Raw genomic sequence first — 18,371 nt, forward strand, 5'->3', positions numbered from 1 at the left:
TGTTGCTCGCTACTTTTCCCCTCCCACCCCCATGCCCAGGTCAGGAGGGACTGGGCTGCAGAGCCGGCGCTGGGAGCTGCAGCCGCCTAACGATGGTAGGAGGCAGCCCCAGTTGAATAGGGGCTGGCATGGATGATGATCCGGTGCCTCCTTGCCTCCCTGGCTCACAGTAACCTGACTTTGGTTGTCCAGTCGGTAGATCTGACCGGACACTGTAAGATCCCCTTTTCGACCAGATTGTCCAGTCAAAAACCAGGCACCTGGCCACCCTAACAGTGTGTTGTGTTGTGTTGTGTTGGATTTTTATTGCCCTTGGATTGTCAACACTGAAGCAGACTTCAGAGAATTAACGCACCATTTATTCACCCAGATGCCTGTCTCGTACACTTTACAGGATTACATACAGACTATCACAACCGAGAAAAATTCTCTTTGGATTGGATTAAACTTTAAATCTCATGAGAGGATGTGGATTTGGGTAGATGGCGCCCCCTTCAATGGAGACCTGTGAGTTTCCTAATGTTTTTACTATTTATGTTTGCAAACAATCTTACTGCCTCATTTGCGGATTCAGAAGCCAAAAATGTGACACTTCACCTCCTTTGAAATTATTACCGTATGGGAAAGCCCAAGCATTCAAAACCCCAAGTCAGGTCCCCAAAATGGCGAGATTTGCTTAAAAATCATGAGCTATGTTTTTAAAAAAAATGCATTTAGGGTTCTTTGTCTTCGTCTTTTGGTTTTCAGGGTCATGTTTTCAATAAAAAGGAAGGGTAGAAACTATGTTTTTTAAAAGGCAAGCTGAGATTCTCCCGTAATCACCTGACTCCAAGAGCTGGGACTTAAAGAAAAGCACAAAATAGCATGAGGCTTGCAGTAAAACTGTAAGCGTTCATAGTGCTGCAGAAGGGAAGGTCACAACATGTGTCAATGGATAGGTTTGGGGGTTTGTGTGTATTTCAGATCTCGCGATAACCAGAGAGCCAAGTTCAACATAACTAGATGTTTGGGTGAGAGCAAGGCATCTCTTCTAAAACAGTTTGGTTTGAGTCACACTTGCAGATTCTAGGAATTTCAATTAAAACCCTGGTCATCCGGACCTGAAAGATATCCCTTCCCAGGTGATCAAGGACTGGCGTCTGTGTGCAGCTAACGAGGCCTAGAGTGTACTTGGAAGTTGTAACAGTATCACTGCATCAGTTAGGGGAGGTGAATTTTTACTGATATAATTACACCATTATAAGCTGTACCATGGACACAGTTAGGTGCCTTAAACCAGGACAGCGTATTTCCATACAGGAGTAGCTATGCCAATATACGCACTTTTATTCCTGTGGGTACATCTACACTTAAAACGCTACCTTCAGTGTAGCCACTACCTACGCTGACAGGAGGGGGTTCTCCCGTCAGCATAGTTAATCCACGTCCCCAAGAGATGGCGGGCAGGTGGACAGAAGAATTGTTTTCTCAACCTAGCGCTGTCTACACCAGGAGTTAGGTCAGGATAGCTACGGCTCTCGGGGGTGTGGATTGTTCACACCCCTGTTAGACCTAGCTCTACTGAGATAAGTCCGTAGTGTAGGCCAGCATCTAGGCTCCTAACTCCCATGGATTTCAGTATTTAAATAGAAGGGATTAGGGCTCTAACTTCCATTGAAATCGGTGATAGTTCGGAGCCTAACTACCTTTGAGGATCTAGGTCTGAGTGACTTGACAAAGGCCATGCAGGGAAATCTGTGGCAGAGGCTAGAAACAAGTGCTGATCTCCTGGAGCCCAGCCGAGTGCATTAACAATAAGGCCAGCCTTCCCTTTGAAATGGGGGCGAAAAGGAAGCAACAGCTTCCTGCCCCATGGCACCGCTACAGACCCAACTCCCTGCGAAGTCTAAACACATGGGCAATGATTGGTTCTTTGATTCCGCAGTGCAGGGAGACCCGGTGGAAGGGACTGCGGGGTGTTAAAAAGAAAGCGGATTGCGTCGGAAACCTGCAGCGCTGAATTAAAATGGATCTGCCAGAAAGACGCGCTCCTGATCTAAGCAAGGCCGTTGCAGAACTGACAGAGAAAAAGCCTTCCGTCTGGGTCTGCCCCATGAAGATTATTGTAAAGGCTATGTAGCTTCCTTTGTTCCACTCTTTAATGCCTCTGGGGCCGGATCCCAGCTGATGTAAATTGGCGTGGCCTCGTTGGCAGAGCTGTGGGGCAGTTTACACGAGATGGGGACGCTGCTGACACTGAGGCGGCCCCTGATGGTTGATTCACTGCTCTGGCTGCATGTTCTCATGCACTGCCCTTTCCCCACCCCGCTTCTCTCTCTCGCTGAGATTCGTGGTGGGGACTGGATCCTGCCACCGACCGGGGTTGTTTAAGCACGGTGCTCACTAATCGCCTCTGAGCAGGTTTAGGTGGTATTCTGCATACTGTAGTAGGAAGAGGCACTGAAACATAAGCCCATGCATCAGAGGTCTAGTATGAGGCCTGAGGCCTGGCTAAAGTGGTCAAAACTTTGCTGACATGAAGCAAAATCAGGTTTTAAGCAAGAGGCAGGCCCTGCTCACAGAATTTGGCAAGCACAGAGCACTCACGCAAACACATTCCAGGGTGGTACCAGAACACCTCAATACCAGCACATTGCCTGCAGATAATGGGAACACACTGACAAAGTCAGATAACAACATGATGAACAGAGATGTTTTGATCAAACCAACACCGGGTGGATATGGCAGTGGGTGGCACCCGGATACATCAGAAGTGATACGTAACTTGTTTGTATCTGTGTATAAAGATGTATGTCAGAGACTGTCTTTGTCCAGTCTAGGGGATAGCAGAAAGTCCCACCTCTAGCTGAGCCAGTCCATCGCAACGGGCATACATGTGTTAGGGTACCTGTAATCGCTGAGCCAGGGCATTAGGACTGTGCTTTATTGACAATAAACCTGACCAAGTGCCTTCGCATCTTAATAGATTTTGTGGTCATTGAGCGGTTCGCTCGAGGTCGGCTGTACCAGCTGTCTGCGCAGAGCTGGGATGGCACACAGGGAGAACACACACATGCCGCCAAACATCTAACCCAACCACACACCTACAATGGCGCTCGGTGTCAGTTGTGGATCCCCTCAACCTCCCCGTCGTTTTTGGCACTCACCCTCTTCAGGTGCGTTTAACTCCAGACACCGATCCTGCATCCCTTTAAAAAAATAGATTGTCTGAAAAGTCTCCCGTCACCACCCACGTGTTTTGCCACGTCAGCTCAGTTCGATGGTCTGTCCAGCCTGGGATCCTCTCTCTGACAGCAGCCACTGCCCCAGAAGAAGGACTAAATCTCCTATAGGAACGGTTATTCCAAACTGTTCCATTCTGGGGGACGTTTCTCTCTAGCCCCAACAGCTTGGGGAAGCTGTGAACTCTGAAGCAGGAGGGTTTGGATCCTGTGTAACTTTTTCTAAGCAGCAAAAGTTCCTTGTTGCAGCATCGTCTGCCCAATCTGGTTTCGGTCTAGCTGCTGCCTCAGTTTCCCCTCTCTCCGGTGGAAATCTCCCGACCTTCCAGCCTGGCTTGGTTGTTGCAGGGACCTGGCCCTCCAGCTAAGTCGTAAAAGAAAAGTCCCCCCCCATGTCTCCGAGGCCATGAACAAACACAAAAGAATCTGCTACCCCAGCCTCAAGCTCTCCTCTGTCTTCTTTCCTCTAATTCATCTGCTCATTCACTGAGCAAAGCTCTGAGTCTTTACCAGACTCTCCCATAGCCCCTCCTGGGGTTCTTAGAGTCTCTACCAAGCACCAATCCCCAGGACTTACTACCTGGAGTCTCCCATCTACTGCTCCGCAAGCTTCTGTCCTCTCTCCACCCCGCGCCGAGCCTGTGACTTTGCTTATTTTCTCCACCTGGGGATGCAAGCTAAGTGTAATAGGTGGGGCTGGGACCCATCTCCACTTAAAGGGCCAGTCATCCTATGATGGTCCCATTCTCCAGCTAAATGTCCAGTCCTCTTTTGAATCCTGCTGAGCTCATGGCCTCAATAACATCTTGTGGCCATGAGTTCCACAGGATACTTAAGCAGTGTGTCAATAAAAGATTTCTTTTCATCTGTTTTAAATGTGCTGCCTTTCCATTTCATTGGCTGCCCTCTCGATTTGATTTATTTTTTATTTGGAATAGATGCCTACTGATCAGCTATGCATTACAAATGAGACTAAGACAGTTTGCATATTCTGCTAGAAGAGTTTATTAGACAACAGCAATTGGGGGGGGGTGTTAACCATTTGGTCACTCAACAAGAAGACGGAGCTGGTTATTCCCTTGAGCGTCACTGTTTATCCATCCCTTCCAGACTGTTCTCTTTTCGTTTCCCATATTGATCAGGTTTGGCACAGATCCAGTTCTTTTCCGTCTCACAGCTTGACGAGCTGACGCCTACATCATTCAGATACGCACAGGCTCCTCCTCCCCTTACTTTGAACCTGCAACCAGAAGCCACAGAGCTAGAATCAGTCCGTATCCAAGGCTTGTCGGTCACACCCACAGAGAGGCATAAACTTGCAAGGATTTTGTTAAACTGGGGGCAGCCCCCTGCGTGGATGGATGCTGTTATTCCGGTTAAAGAGCGTTTTATTTTGGTTTAGCTTATACCAATTCTGACTGATGCTAAACTGAAAGAAGAATGTCCACACTGCCTTACCTAAACTGGTTTAAAGTCGCACTTTGAGTTTAACTCTGTATGCCAACCAGCCCAGAGAGAGACAGTGGAATTCCTCACACCAAAGCAGAGTCCTAGAGGAAGTGTCTAACCTGTTCTTAAAAACCTTCAGTGACAGGGATTTCACAACCTTCAGTAACCTGTTCCAGGGCTTAACTACACTGTCAGGAACGGTTTAGGTGCAGGGAACTGGACTAGATAACCTCTTTTGAGGCCTAATATTGCCTAAGGAGCAGCAGAATGTGGGATACGATTGCGCTAGGTGCTGTACAGCACAGAGTCACTGACGTGTCCTGTCTCAGAGCGCTGACACTCGATGTAGACCTGACAGACACAGGGTGGGGGAAGGGGTGGAACACACAGGCAGCGTGAACAATCAGATGGGGGCAAAGGACATGTTAGTGCCACGATTATATTATTTGGTGGGTTAGTTAGGAGAGGCACAGCTAAGAGGGAAGGGGGGAGGGAGACAGGGCAGAGCAGAAGAAGGGCAGAGGTGGCGTGATGTGCCTGTGAGTACGTCTACACTGCAAATCAAGATGTCACTGTAACACCAGTGGGCATACCTGCACTAACCTTAATCTAGCTAGCGCGGGTAACAATCGCAGTGCCCGGGTGGCAGCCTGGACGTCAGTGCGGGCTAGCCACAGGAGCACATAGCCCGGATGCCGGGTGTGCGTGCACTCAGGCTGCTTGCCCGTGTTGCCATACCTATCCCACGCCACAATAACACCTTCATCTGAAGCGGAGACAGACCCTGCGACAGAGCGGGGTAGAGAGAGGGGTTGGAGCAAACTATCAGAGATGAAATCCTGGATGCACTGGCCAGAGAGGCAGGTAAGGCTGCCAGTGTGGTTTTGCTTTTCCACCCTAACCTAAAGACCTAAAATACTGTATTCCTGTTAACTAAAACACGTTGGCTTTCTCTGCACACAGCTGCTGGCTGCATCGCTCCCTCAAGGGGTGAAGTCTTTAAGCAGGGGCTCGTGCTGTTTTGGACCCAGCTAAACGAGCTACAGTGAAAAAACCAGGGTGCTGATGCCAGTTTCAGGAGAGTGGGGCCACGGGGTTCACCCCCGTAACAAACTAAACCCACAAGAGGTAGAAATACTGATTTTTCACTGGTTTTGACCCATGTACGTTTGTCCGGTTGATCTCTGTTGTTGATCTCTCTGCACTCAGCACTTCTAACGCCGGTGACTTAATATGGAGAAATTTTATAGCTGGAAACAAACTCACCAGTTGTCAAATTCGGTGCCGTTGGGCCACTTCCATGACTGGCTGGGCTCCCTTCTGAGGCCGACCCAATGGTAAACGGTGCCTTTGTACCGCAGAAGGAACGTCTTCAAAACAAACAAAGGAAAAGCTTCTGTCTTTTTGTTTATTTATAAGCATTTCCATGGTGCTCATCCCCTGAGCACTAGCCGCAGTGAGCACCTCTGGGACTCTCCCTTCTCTGTTCAGTTCTAGCTTCTGCTGTATACAAAGCTGAGCAACACCCAGTCTTAATGCTTGCCCAGAATTGAAGCTTTTTAAAAAAAAAAAAAAAAAACCACCGAGCTTCCCAAGCCCACTCCTCTCCTCCGGCTCATAGGAGGACGGACAGATGCTGCTTTATGTTCTGGGCTGTTGTGCCGTTTAGGTTTGTGCTGCGCCGCTGGACACCCCAGCTACATGAAAACCTAAGACAGACCCCAGAGTCAGTTATCTGTGTCAGGGCTTTAGCTGAAGTTCTGCTTTACAGGTGTTTGGGGAATTCTTGTACATTGTGGGTGTCGGAGCATAGCTTGTGACAGATATCGCAACCCTCTGCAATAACTTTGGGGACCACTCTGTTGCATTATGAATGGTTTACATTTGACGCCCCACCCATCGTGTCTACCAGCCTAGACAGAATCTATAATGTGGGGAAAAAAACAGCAGAGGGAGTGGGGGGCATTTTAAAAAAGAACAACTTTTTAGGCCACCTTCCTCTATTGTCACAAAGCAAAATAGGGCACAAGCCCCAGTGTCTTTGCTTTAGGGGGATTGTGATGGGCTGGAATAGGCCCAAAGGCCCCCTGCTGGAGACCTCAGGCTCTGCCACGCCCATCCCAGGAAAGGAGCAGCGGAGAGGCCCTACAAGCAGGCTAGAGTGGCTGCAGGGGAAGCAGCCAATCAAGGCCCAGGAGGGCCATATAAAAGGAGCTGCAGAGCAGAACATCAGTTAGCTGCAGCTGGAAGCTGGAAAAGAAGTGACTGCATCCCTGGCTGGCTGCTAGAACGGAGCCAAAGACAGTTTGCTCACAGAGCCTGGGGGAGCGATGAAGGAGCTCCCAGCTGGCAGCGGACACTGAGTAGGGACTGAGCCAGTAGAGAGCTGTAAGATAGTGTCTCCGGGGAGGAAATCCAGGGGATACAGCCCCAGAGCAGGGCTGGACTGGTTTAAAGGACACAGACACACCCAACCAGAGGGGGCGCTCGCAAGAGGTGGGTGCCAACTCTGTTATGGGGATATTGGAGGGAAAGCACGTTGCTCTGTGTAGTGGCTGGGGGTGCTGGAAGACAAGGCTTGTAAAGGGGAACAGCTCGCTCTCTACAATGCCCAAGAGCCGGGCAAAATCAGGCCGTCTCTTCAGCCAGCCTCTCCTCCCGTTCGCCCATCCATACAGAACCGCTGGCTGTGCTGAGCTGGGCGGGGAATGAAACCCCTTCCATCTCCAGGAGATGAACAGGGCTGGAGCTGTGGTTCCCCACTGAATTCCTGCCATGCGGCGCTCAGAGAAAGAGCCGGGGCAGGCTGCCAATGAGCAATTTCAATCACGCACTGGCTGCAAAGCCCCAGCTCCAGCCAGGGACCTGGGAAAGATCATTCACTCTTCCCTCCCGGCCTGGGACACACAGGGGCCCCTCAGGTTTCAGGACCTGGGCCTGTCATGCCAAGGCCAGTCTAGTGCGCGCACAAAACACCCGAGTCTCTCACCATCTCCAAGCCGCCGTCAAGCCCCACCAGGGAGGCACCGCGTGAAGAGCAGTAGCTCTGGCTGGCGGTCCAATTCCTTTCATCCTCAGAGAAGAAGTAGCACTGTCTTTGGTAGCCAACCCAGCCATCCGGACATGATGGGATGTCCTCGTAATCCAAACACGGCCTAGTGGTTCTGACTGAAACGGGGAACATAACACAGGGTAAGAGGCTGTCCCCTCCTCGTCTCTGTATCCAAGGGGAACACGTAGAATAATCCCCTTAGACCAAGGCCTCAGAGAATCCCCTAAGCAGCTCTGGCAATTGCTTGGATGCAGTGGTGGGCCGTGACGTTTTCAGTACGGCAATTCCACACTCGCATGCAGGACATGACCTCACCTTCCAAACACTTAACAAATGGGGGCGGGGGAAGGGGGCGCCGAAGATGCTCCTCGCTTGGGATGCCATTAGGTCTAGGGCCAGCCCTGGTCCAGCCCCCTTCCCATTTTTCAACCAGCATTAAAAAAGAAGTAGGAGGCAACTACAGGAGCTAAGACCCGGGAAGCCGTTTGGCTAAGCTTTCCCTAGTGGCTGCAGCGCTAAGCTGGCTCCCCCAAACCTCAAGTCGCAAGGACGTCAGTTATGGCCTGGAAATGTGCGCTCGAGCCAGCTCCAGATCCGAACAGAAAACACAGAGAGTGAATCCATAAGAGCTGCGCGCTCACCTGCCAGGGTAGCTGTGGTCGCGATTAAACCCGAGAGGATGAGGAAAACTGTGACTGCTGCGACGACTGTAAATGTTCTAGTTTTCCTGAATCTGTAACCTGAAAGAGACCAACATATTAACGCTCCTGGGGCTGCTGCAGGGGGGAGGAATCTGAGTTATTTATTTACCGTGGGAGTCAGAGGAGAGTTTGACACCCCTAGTCAAGCTGCAGGGTAGATCAGAATCCGGAGCTATCTTTGATCCGCCCTGCCGTGAATATGGGGTCACGAATTTCCTCCCGGGGTTTTCGACAGCCCTGATCACTGCAGTGACTCAGTGGGAGATTTAAACAAGTGCCGCTTAGAGACATGCATGGAACAGGCCAACCTGCTTCCTGCAAAGCTACGCTTTTGCTTTCGAGTCTCAGCAAAACAAACTGGGTTATTCGGCCCTGAACCAGAGGGGGCGAGAACCAGGGCCATGGTCCCAAACAGGGGTGCAGTTGTCAGGCCCACAAAATGCCCCTGTACCCCCGTTACACTACACAGCCATAAGCGCCCGGTTGCAGGGGAAATTTTAGCTGTAGCTGCAAAGGAAGTGGCGGTGCTCACAGGACGCCGACAGGGTGATCAGATCCCTGCTGCATTCGCAGGCAGGCGTTTGGGCTGCTGCACCCATGGAAAATATGGCTTCATCTGCATAAGCCACAGTGTTTCTCCCAGGCAGAGGGGCTCCACCTACCTGGTTCCTTTCCTCGCTCTTGGTCTCCATTTCTATTAAGAGGCATGTCCAGCTGTTGTTCCTTACAGATCCCCAGGCCATTGTACATCCTTTGTCTTTTTGTCTCATTCTCTATAAAAAAAAAAAAAATCATAATTCTGCTTGAACCTGCTATAGTCACAGTAACAATGAAGATGATGTAACTGAATGATTAGAGGGGGAAATTCTCTATGATGTGTTTCCTTTGTGCATTGGACAGCAGCTTGTGTTGTTATTATTTGTTATCTGCATTACATTAGTGTCCGGGCCCCTTTGTGCTCCACGCTCCACACACAAATAACTAAAAGCTGTTCTCTGCCCCAAAAAGTTTACAATCTAAGGGCAGGTCTATGCTTAAAATGCTTAAGTATCAGAGGGGTAGCCGTGTTAGTCTGAATCTGTAAAAAGCAACAGAGGGTCCTGAGGCACCTTTAAGACTAACAGAAGTATTGTAGCATAAGCTTTCGTGGGTGAATACCCACTTCGTCAGACGCAAGTTGCACTGCTGTAGCAGTTTAATGAAGACGCTCTAAGCCAATGGGTGAGAGCTCTCCAGTCAGCCAATAGGATCCTTACTCCACCTCCCCGAGAGGCGGTAGATATGTTAACAGGAGCAGTTCTCCCGTTGACATAGCGCTGTTTACACTGGGGGTAGGTCGGTATAACTACATTCACACCCCTGAGCAATGTAATTATACCAATCTACGGCTGTAGTGTAGAACTGACCTAAAGCCCCCAATCCTGCAAACACTTATGCCTATTTAACGTCACACACTGAGCAGTCTCACTGAAGCCAATGGGGCCACTCACAGCACACAAAGCTAAGCATATGCATTCATTTTGGCAGGATCAGAGCCCACCTATAAGACAGGAGCCAGCGGGTGAATCCAACAACGAGATGGGAGGAGCCCTGAACTGATTCTATGACTGTAACTAGTACATCGTCGGTTCCATCGGTTCCCCTGTATATTCAGTCAAGTTCCTGTTTTGTTTCATGTATGTCTTTCACTCAACAAAAAGGGAGCGAAAAACCAGCTAATGACAAAAAGACATTTGATTGTAAAAAAACCTGGCAGGGAGACTCCGGGTTAAGTGCAGAAAACCGCGGCTGATTTTATCTTATTTATTAAAACTGATTTGGTTTCAGGTTGACTGTATCTAGGGAACCTTAAGTTTTTCACCCTTCCAGATTTGTTTCATACCAGACAATACGTTGCTGCCAGGGGCCAAGATCGGGAATTGCAGGGGGTAATGTCAGTTATGGGGAAGTGAAGGGATCACCCTAAAACAGTGTTTCTCAACCTGGGGGTTGCGAGCCCCAGGGGGGGTCACGGGCAGAGCCGTCCCTTGGGTAGGGCGAATCGGGGCAACCGCTCCGGACCCCACGCTTTGGGGGCTCCGTGGGCTGGTGCAATTGGCCAGCACGGTCGGTCCCAGAAGGTGAATCTGTCACTTCCACAGGGCCCACCATCTTGTTGGCAGTTAGCAGAGACAGCGCCCGGCTCGGCCGCCCGTGTTTTGATGCAGCGAGTCCCCTCCCTCCCCCCCCCCCCCCGGCCGGAGCCCTGAGCCACCGTGGCGCTATGGCCAACAATAGCGCCACAGTAGCAGGCGGCCCAGCACCAGGCCGGATCCATCCCACCGGTCCACCCACCAATGCACAGGGTGACTAGATAGCAACTGTGAAAAAAGGGGACGGGGGTGGGGGGTAATAGGCACCTATATAAGAAAAAGTCCCAAAAAACGGGACTGTCCCTTTAAAAATGGGACATCTGGTCACCCTACCAATGCAGAGCAGGGCCCCTAAGCCGGTGAGGGTTGATTTGTCCCAGGCCCTGCACCGCCCTAGGGACGGCCCTGGTCGCGGGATGGGCTTAGGAGGTCACAGGTGCAGGGTCAGTGTTAGGGGGTGGCACGCTGGGCAATTGCCCATGGCCCCTCCTGAAGGGGGCCCCACGAAACTAAGTTACATGCTTCCACCCTGGGCGGTGGGGCTCAGGGCTGAAGCCGAAGGCCGAGCCCCACTGCCGAGGCCGGAAACATGTAACTTAACTTCATGGGGCCCTGGGCAATTGCCCTGCTTGCCACCCCTAATGCCAGCCCTGAGTCGTATTCATAATTTACTTAATGATATTTAAGGGAGGGGGGTCACCATTTTTCCAAGTCCTTATTTAAGGGAGAGGGTCACAATTTTATTTTAAGTCCAAAGGGCGTCACCAATACAAAAAGGCTGAGAAACACTCCCCTAAAGCAAAGATCATTCAATAGCAGTACGTGTTTCGAAATACTTTCACTTTTACTACTGATCTGAATCGCAAGCGATGCAAGGGGTCCCTCCCCCGCCCCCCGGTCTTCTCTTCGGTCTGAAACTGGTCGCAGTCCCCAAAAGAGGCTCAGGTTAGTAACCAGACCTGGCTCATTCCTATTCTTGGTGTCAATACTGCCTAGTACACCCGTGTGCGCTTAGATCATCCCCTCCCCCAACCCCTGTCTCTCCCCTCTCTGTCCCTCCCCGCCCCTCAGCTAAATCACCCCTAGGCTTTGCAATATGATTCAAATCCCCCTCTCCCCACTCCCTAAATAATGAACAAGTATCAGAACCGGGCGCCTGCTCCCCACTTCGCCCTGATCCCGGAGAAGTGAACTCACCAAGTCCGGGGACTGAAAGAGAAAGAACATTGTGGGTACTGAACTATATGTGGGGAAACTCCACCTCTGTGCTGGCGTATGGCCAAAAAAGCAGCAGCAGTGGATGGAGTGGGAGTTGCCTGCTGGGGAGGGGAGACAGACATCAATGTTATTTGTGGGGAGAAAGGGACAGCAGTGGAGTGAAGCGCAAAGCTGGTGCTGTGAGTAGGGAACTGGCCGGACACCTGGATTTGGGTCCCAGCTCTGTCCCAGACTCCCTGTGTGACCATTAGCCCTCTATAAGGACAACAGCCCTGCCCTGCCTTGCAGGGTAAATACAATAAAGATTGCAAGATGTCGACAGTGGCAAGAAAAGTACTATAGATGGAGAATTGTGTGGAGGATCAGGGGTTGTCTAAGAAGGAATGTTGTGACACAGTCTCATCCTTACTTGTTGGGAACAACGCAGTTCAGTGAGGAAACCTAATGGGGGAAAAGCAATTTTCAATTCTCTCTTCCAAAAACACCAACACAAATCCTGCATCAGGGCAAAATCAGGAGCTACGGCAGATGCAGAGCGCATGCTTATCACAGAGCACCGAGGCCCTGGCTGAGATCAGGGCATCACTGTGGAAGGTGCTGAGGTCGTGCAAAGCGAGAGGCGCTCTCTTCTCCAAAGAGCTTACAATCCAAACACAACATTGTCTCTTGGCAATAACTGCAAGTAGCAGATCCCCTCGTAGATTCCAAAGCCAGGAGGGACCATTGTAATCATCTAGTCTGACCTCTTGGATAATGCAGGCCAAAGACCTGCTCCGAAAATAATCCCTAGAGCCGAGCTTTTAGAACAACATCCAATCTGGATTTAAAAACTGTCAGTGATGGAGACGCCCACAGGACCCTTGGTAAATTGTTCCAGTGGTTAATTACGCTCACTGTTAACAAATGTCCTGTTATTTCCAGTCTAAATTTGTCTAGCCTCAACTTCCAGCCATTGGATCATGTCACACCTTTCCCTGCTCAATTGAAGAGCCCATTGTTATATATTTATTCCCCATGTAGGTACTGATAGACTGTAATCAAGTCACCCCTTAACCTTCCCTTTGTTAAGCTAAATAGATTGAGCTCTTCTATAAGGCAGGTTTTTGAATCCTTCAGTGATTCTCATGGTTCTCTGAACCTTCTCCAATTTATCAACAACCTCCCTCAATTGTGGGCACCAGAACTGGACACAGGACTCCTGCAGCGGTCACACCACTGCCGAACACAGAGGTAAAATAATCTTCTGCTCCTACTCGAGATTCCCCTGTTTATATCTCCCAGAATCATAGAATCATAGAATATCAGGGTTGGAAGGGACCTCAGGAGGTTCTAGTCCAACCCACTGCTCAAAGCAGGACCAATCCCCAACTAAATCATCCCAGCCAGGGCTTTGTCAAGCCAGGCCTTAAAAACCCTTAAGGAAGGAGATTCCACCACCTCCCTAGATAACCCATTCTAGTGCTTCACCACCCTCCTAGTGAAAAAGTTTTTCCTAATATACAGTGTCATACTGGGAGCTTATGTTGGCTGATTATCCACCATGACCCCCAAATCTTTTTTCAGAGTCCCTGCTTCTCAGGGTAGAGTCCTCCATCCTGTACGTATGGCCTGCATGCTTTTCCCAGGGATATGACTTTACCTTTGGCCATATTAAAATGTACATTGTTTCTTTCATCCATTTTACCAAGTAACCCAGCCCGCTCTCTATCAGTGACCCGTCCTCTTCATTGCTTACCGCTCCCCCAGTGTTTGTGTCACCTCCAAACTTTGTGAGTGAGGATGTTATGTTTTCTTCCAGGTCACTGATAAAATTGTTAAATAGTGTAGGGCCAAGAACTGATCCTGCAGGACCCCACAGGAAACAGATATGATTGGTGACAATTCCCCATTTACAATTACATTCTGAGACCCGGTGGAGGAGGTAATATCTTTTATTGGACCAACCTCTGTTGGGGAAAGAGACAAGCTTTCAAGGCACACGGAGCTCTTCTTCAGGGCTGGGAAATGTACTCAGAATTAAAAACTTTGAGATCTATCATAGAAATGTAGGACTGAAAGGGAACTTCCTAGGTCATCTAGTCCAGTCCCTTGCCCTGAGGCAGGACTAAGTATTATCTAGCCCATCCCTAGAAGGTGTTTGTCTAACCTGCTCTTAAAAACCTCCAATGATGGAGATTCACCACCTCCCTAGGCAATTTGTTGCAGTGCTTTGTTCAGTTAGACAATCTCCACCCACAAATGCTTAAGGAGACTCCGCTCTCAGGTCAGTGCAAACCTGGAGTAAATCAGAGGGAGCCGAGCTGATCCAAGTCCAGCACCCACCGGTCCCTAGTGAAAGGAGAGATGGAAGAGGGAGCAGAGCCCTCTGAGGAGAAACAGACGTTGGAGCAGCTCCTTAAGGGAAACAGACTTGGAGAGTGGAGGAGAACCAGCAATCAGAGCTTCCCTGCTTAGGAACAGGCTGGAGAGAGATGCTTTTGTTGGTAAAGGTGTGGGCAGTCCTTGCACACCCCCTTGTGGCCTAGTGTGGCACTCTGGGTGTGCCCCTCAATTTCCCTTGATTGGCAGCAGTACATTTGCTTTAACAGCCCAGGGCACGGAGAAGCCAACACTAATTAACAAAACAGCACATCCCTTTTTAATAAGGCTTCAGGACAGGAGCAATTACAATAAACAGCGCATACAGTCCTCACCTCAGGACCATGAGTCAGGGATCCCAAAGTTAACCCCCATAAAACTGACTGGTCTCTAGCGCTTGAAAAAGCCTGCTACAGCCTACATGGCTTCTGCTCTCCTCCAGCTCCCTCTTCCTCTTTATAAAGCCCAGGCCTAGGGTGGGGCGGGGCCTCCTTGATTACACCCCAGGCTGTCCCAGCTGTAGCCTCCTGCCTGTCCCTTAAAGGCATAGTTAGCTCCTTTCCCGTGTCCTCTTTGTTTCCTAACACAAGAACAAGGGGACATTCACTGAGATTAAAAAGGTGAGAAAAGAACCATTTTCCCAGCCAATGTATAATTAGACTGCGGAACTCACTGCCACAGGAAATTGAGAACAAGAATGTAGGCATTTATATGGTTAACATGAATATCCAGGGCTGTCATAATTAATAACAGAAGTTTGGAGGGAATTTTGGAAGAGAGCCTCTGGTCCAGGGAGCGTGAATCCAGGGAACCCCTGTGGGAGTTCAATCTTAGCAATACTCATGCCCAGCACCCAGAGTCACATTTCTGAGGGCATGATAAGTGCACTGGCAAAACACAAGTGAATGCGCTGTGGCCACAGCAGCTACGCCTGCTCCTCGCCCTGCACCGAGGCAGGGCTCTGCGTGTGTTAGGTGTGTACGCCTCACCCTGCCTGCTGCTCACACACGGGAGGGAGGATCTGACCCTTACAAAGAAACAGAAGGAAAGAGCAGTGCCAGGAGCGACCCAGGGAGACGTGAGCCAAATGTTCAAGGGGATACAACATGTGCAGTCCTAAAAACTCACGTGCAACAAAAGAGCAGCTGCAAGTACGAGTTGAGTCCATTGGAGCAATTAGGCCCCTGCTGTACGGGGGGGGGAGGAGGGGAGAGGGGGGTGGGGACAGTTACACCCACCACTGAAATTCTGCATCAGGAACTTTAAACATTGCCAGGGATTGCTCAGAGGTGACTTTCTTTGTAGTCAAGGGGTTAAATTTCAGGGAGGGACTTCGAGTGGTTTTGTTTAACCTTCTCCCTGCTGCTTTACCTCGCAAAAGAAACCTGGATCAAGGTGTAAATGATCTTTGGGCGCAAAACCCTCAGCGTTAAGGCCAGCAGGTCACCCGCAGTCATGGGGGTCTGATTTCCCCCTAGTGGCCATTCTGTGGAATTGACTGAATTACACACCACTCTTAAACCTCTTCCTCCCTCTCCTGTTGCATAAAACATGTAACTAGCAGCCTTGTGCCCAGGGTAACTCACTGCCACAGGCTATTACTGAGGCCCAGAGCTCAACAGGATTCAGAAAAGGATGGGACCTTGACATGGATAATGAGACCATCCAGAGTTATCCTGGAGAGGGTTCAGTGTCTCAGGGGTATGAACCCTCCTGCTTCAGGCCGTGAGCCAGCCACTGACAGACAGAAGTGTCCTCCTGACCCCTCCAGGCAGGTTATTCTCTCTGAATCAGGGTATGAATAGAAGGAATATGACCCTTCCTGCTTTGGGGCCTAGCCAGCCTCTGACTGCATTTTGGAGGAAACGTTCTCTGGAGCAGGCTCTCTCACCACTGCCCATGAGATAGGGTTGCCGGGTGTTGGTTTTTTGACCAGAATGTCTGGTCGAAAAGGGTCCCTGGCGGCTCTAGTCAGCACCCTGACTAGGCCATTAAAAGTCCGGTTGATGGCGCAGCAGGGCTAAGGCAGGCTCCCTGCCTGCCCTGGCTCCGTGAGGCTCCCGGAAGCGACCAGCATGTCCTTGTGGCCCCTAGGGGAAGCTCAGCGCTTTGCCCCCGCCCCGAGCGACAGCAGGAACCGCAGCCAATGGGAGCCGCGGGGGCGGCGCCAGTGGGCACAAGCAGTATGCACCACAGAGGACTGCCTGGCCACGCCTCCGCCTAGGGACTTCCAGGAGCCTTAGCCGTACTGCGCCACCAATCGGGAGCTGCCTGAGGTAAGCACCACCTGGCTGAAGCCCGAACCCCCTTCCACACCCTAACTCCCTCCCAGAGCCTGCACCCCCTCCTGTACCCCAACCCTCTGCCCCAACCCAGAGCCCCCTCCAGCACCCTGAACCCCTCATTTCTGGCTCCACCCCGCAGCCTGCACCCCCAGCTGGAGCCTTCACCCCCTTCCTCATCCCAAGCCCAGTGAAAGTGAGTGAGGGTGGGGGAGAGCAAGCGATAGAGGATGGGGGCCTGGAATGAGCAGGGCCTCAGGGGCGGGGCAAGGGGGTTCGGTTTTGTGCGATTAGAAAGTTGGCAACCCTACCATGAGAGGGCGTCTTGCCATTTCCTATGAAGCCCCTGGCACTGGCCACACTAAGAGCAACCCATCTAGGCCACTAGTCTGGTCTGGCACTTCCTGGTCCTGCTTGTTCTCCACAGAGATGAGATAATCTCTCACCCTGTGTCTTTTCTCACTTTTCTTTTTTTCCATGCCCCCCTGCTGCCTCCTGGTGCCCAGGCTGGTTCTGGAGCCAAGCAAAATCTAACTATTTTGCTAAGGCCGAAGGGAACTGAACCTCCAGCCAATAAATAAATGTGGATGCTCCGGATGGCAGTGGGGCGCACAGGCCACTGGCTGCATGGAGGTGGGAGGTTACCAGTGTTCCCTCTAATTTTTCCCAGACATGTGCAGAATGAATTTTATGTGCACCAATATGGAGGTGATGTGTGACACATCGCCTTCATATTGGTGCACATAACAAAATTCATGTGGCGGGGGTGGGGCCGAGGGGTTCGGAGTGTGGGTGGGGGCTGAGGGTTGGGGCAGAGGTTTGGGGTGCAGGCTGGGGATGAGAGGTTTTGGGTGCAGGAGGGTGCGCCGTGGCTACAGCGGGAGAGAGGACTCCCCCCAACTTTCTCTCCCCGCAGCAGCACCTGGGCTGTGGGGGAGGGGCGCCTCTCCCCACTGTGGCAGCTTCAGTGCTGGGGCCGCAGGATAGGCACCCCTCCCCCAGCCGTGGCAGGTCCGTGGCTGAGTTGGGGTCGGGGGAGGGGCGCCTCAGCAGGTCCCGGCCAGGTGGGTTCCCAGAGCACCTGCATAGTGCTAAATAGGCTGCTGCGCGGGCGCACAGCTTACAGAGAATTTAGATCAGCCAGCAGCCCCCTTCCCCTCCTCCCCCAGGACACAGATGTACCAGTGAGGCTGCACCCGACCCTGACAGTGCAAGGGTGGGCCTGCCCCAGAAACACCCTAGGGTCCTGCCCCCCTGCGCCGGGTGTGGGGCTCAGCCCAGCAGGATCCAAGTGTGGAGTGTGTGTGTGGGGGATCTAGAGGTTTCTGTGTGGGACAATCTGGGTGCGGGAGGGAGCTGGATGCACAGGGGCTCATGGGGGGGGGTTCTGGGTGCAGGGGCAATGTGACTCTGCAGGGGCTCCAGGTGAAGGTGGTTGGGGCCAATCAGGATGGTCCAAGTGCCAGGGGGGTAGGATTCATTGGGGTGGGGATCCAGGCACGGGGCTCGCTGGGGTGCAGGACTGGGTGTCTGGATGTTGGGGGAGCTCAGTGGGGGGGATCTGGGTGTCGGAGTCTGAGGCTCAGTTGGGGGAGCTGAGAATGGAGGGGTCTGGATGCACAGGGCTTGGTCGGGAGGGGGAGCAGCTCCCTGTACAGTGATCCCTCCCCCTGTGGCTGGGGGACAGAAAGTGGGGGTTGGGGGTGTGTGCGGCACTTCCTGCTGCCAGGGGACATTTCAGGGGGTGGGTCTGACCTGGCCCAGCTCCTCTGGGAAAAAGGCTGTTCCGTGCAAGGTAGAGGAAGGTGCAAGGTAGAGTTCAGTCTGCAGTTCTAGGATAACCTGTCCCCAGGGGAAGGTCCCTCCTAACCCCACTCCACCACCTCCTCCCTCCTTGATCCTTCATCTTCTCCCCCTTGGGCCTACAGGATTTTGTTCATGCAGCCCCCAGTGTCTGG

At 51.5% G+C, this 18,371-nt stretch overlaps 1 protein-coding gene across 2 annotated transcripts; it reads right to left on the reverse strand.

The window, feature by feature from the left end:
* Positions 1-4,208: 4,208 nt before the first annotated feature.
* On the reverse strand, positions 4,209-11,773 carry LOC135887320 (C-type lectin domain family 2 member D-like). Of its 2 annotated transcripts, none has more exons than XM_065415082.1 (6): positions 11,749-11,773; positions 9,086-9,194; positions 8,364-8,462; positions 7,660-7,838; positions 5,937-6,040; positions 4,209-4,461 (listed from the first exon to the last, which is right to left on the reverse strand). In XM_065415082.1, the coding sequence occupies exons 2-6, from the start codon at positions 9,171-9,173 to the stop codon at positions 4,308-4,310; spliced, it is 624 nt and encodes a 207-aa protein (XP_065271154.1). In that variant the 5' UTR covers positions 9,174-9,194; positions 11,749-11,773; the 3' UTR covers positions 4,209-4,307. The 2 variants fall into 2 exon arrangements, with proteins under 2 accessions (XP_065271154.1, XP_065271155.1); XM_065415083.1 differs by having other exon boundaries at positions 9,086-9,196; positions 11,753-11,767.
* Positions 11,774-18,371: the final 6,598 nt, after the last annotated feature.

Source organism: Emys orbicularis, chromosome 13 (assembly GCF_028017835.1).
Source record: "Emys orbicularis isolate rEmyOrb1 chromosome 13, rEmyOrb1.hap1, whole genome shotgun sequence".
Lineage (NCBI taxonomy): Eukaryota > Metazoa > Chordata > Testudines > Emydidae > Emys > Emys orbicularis.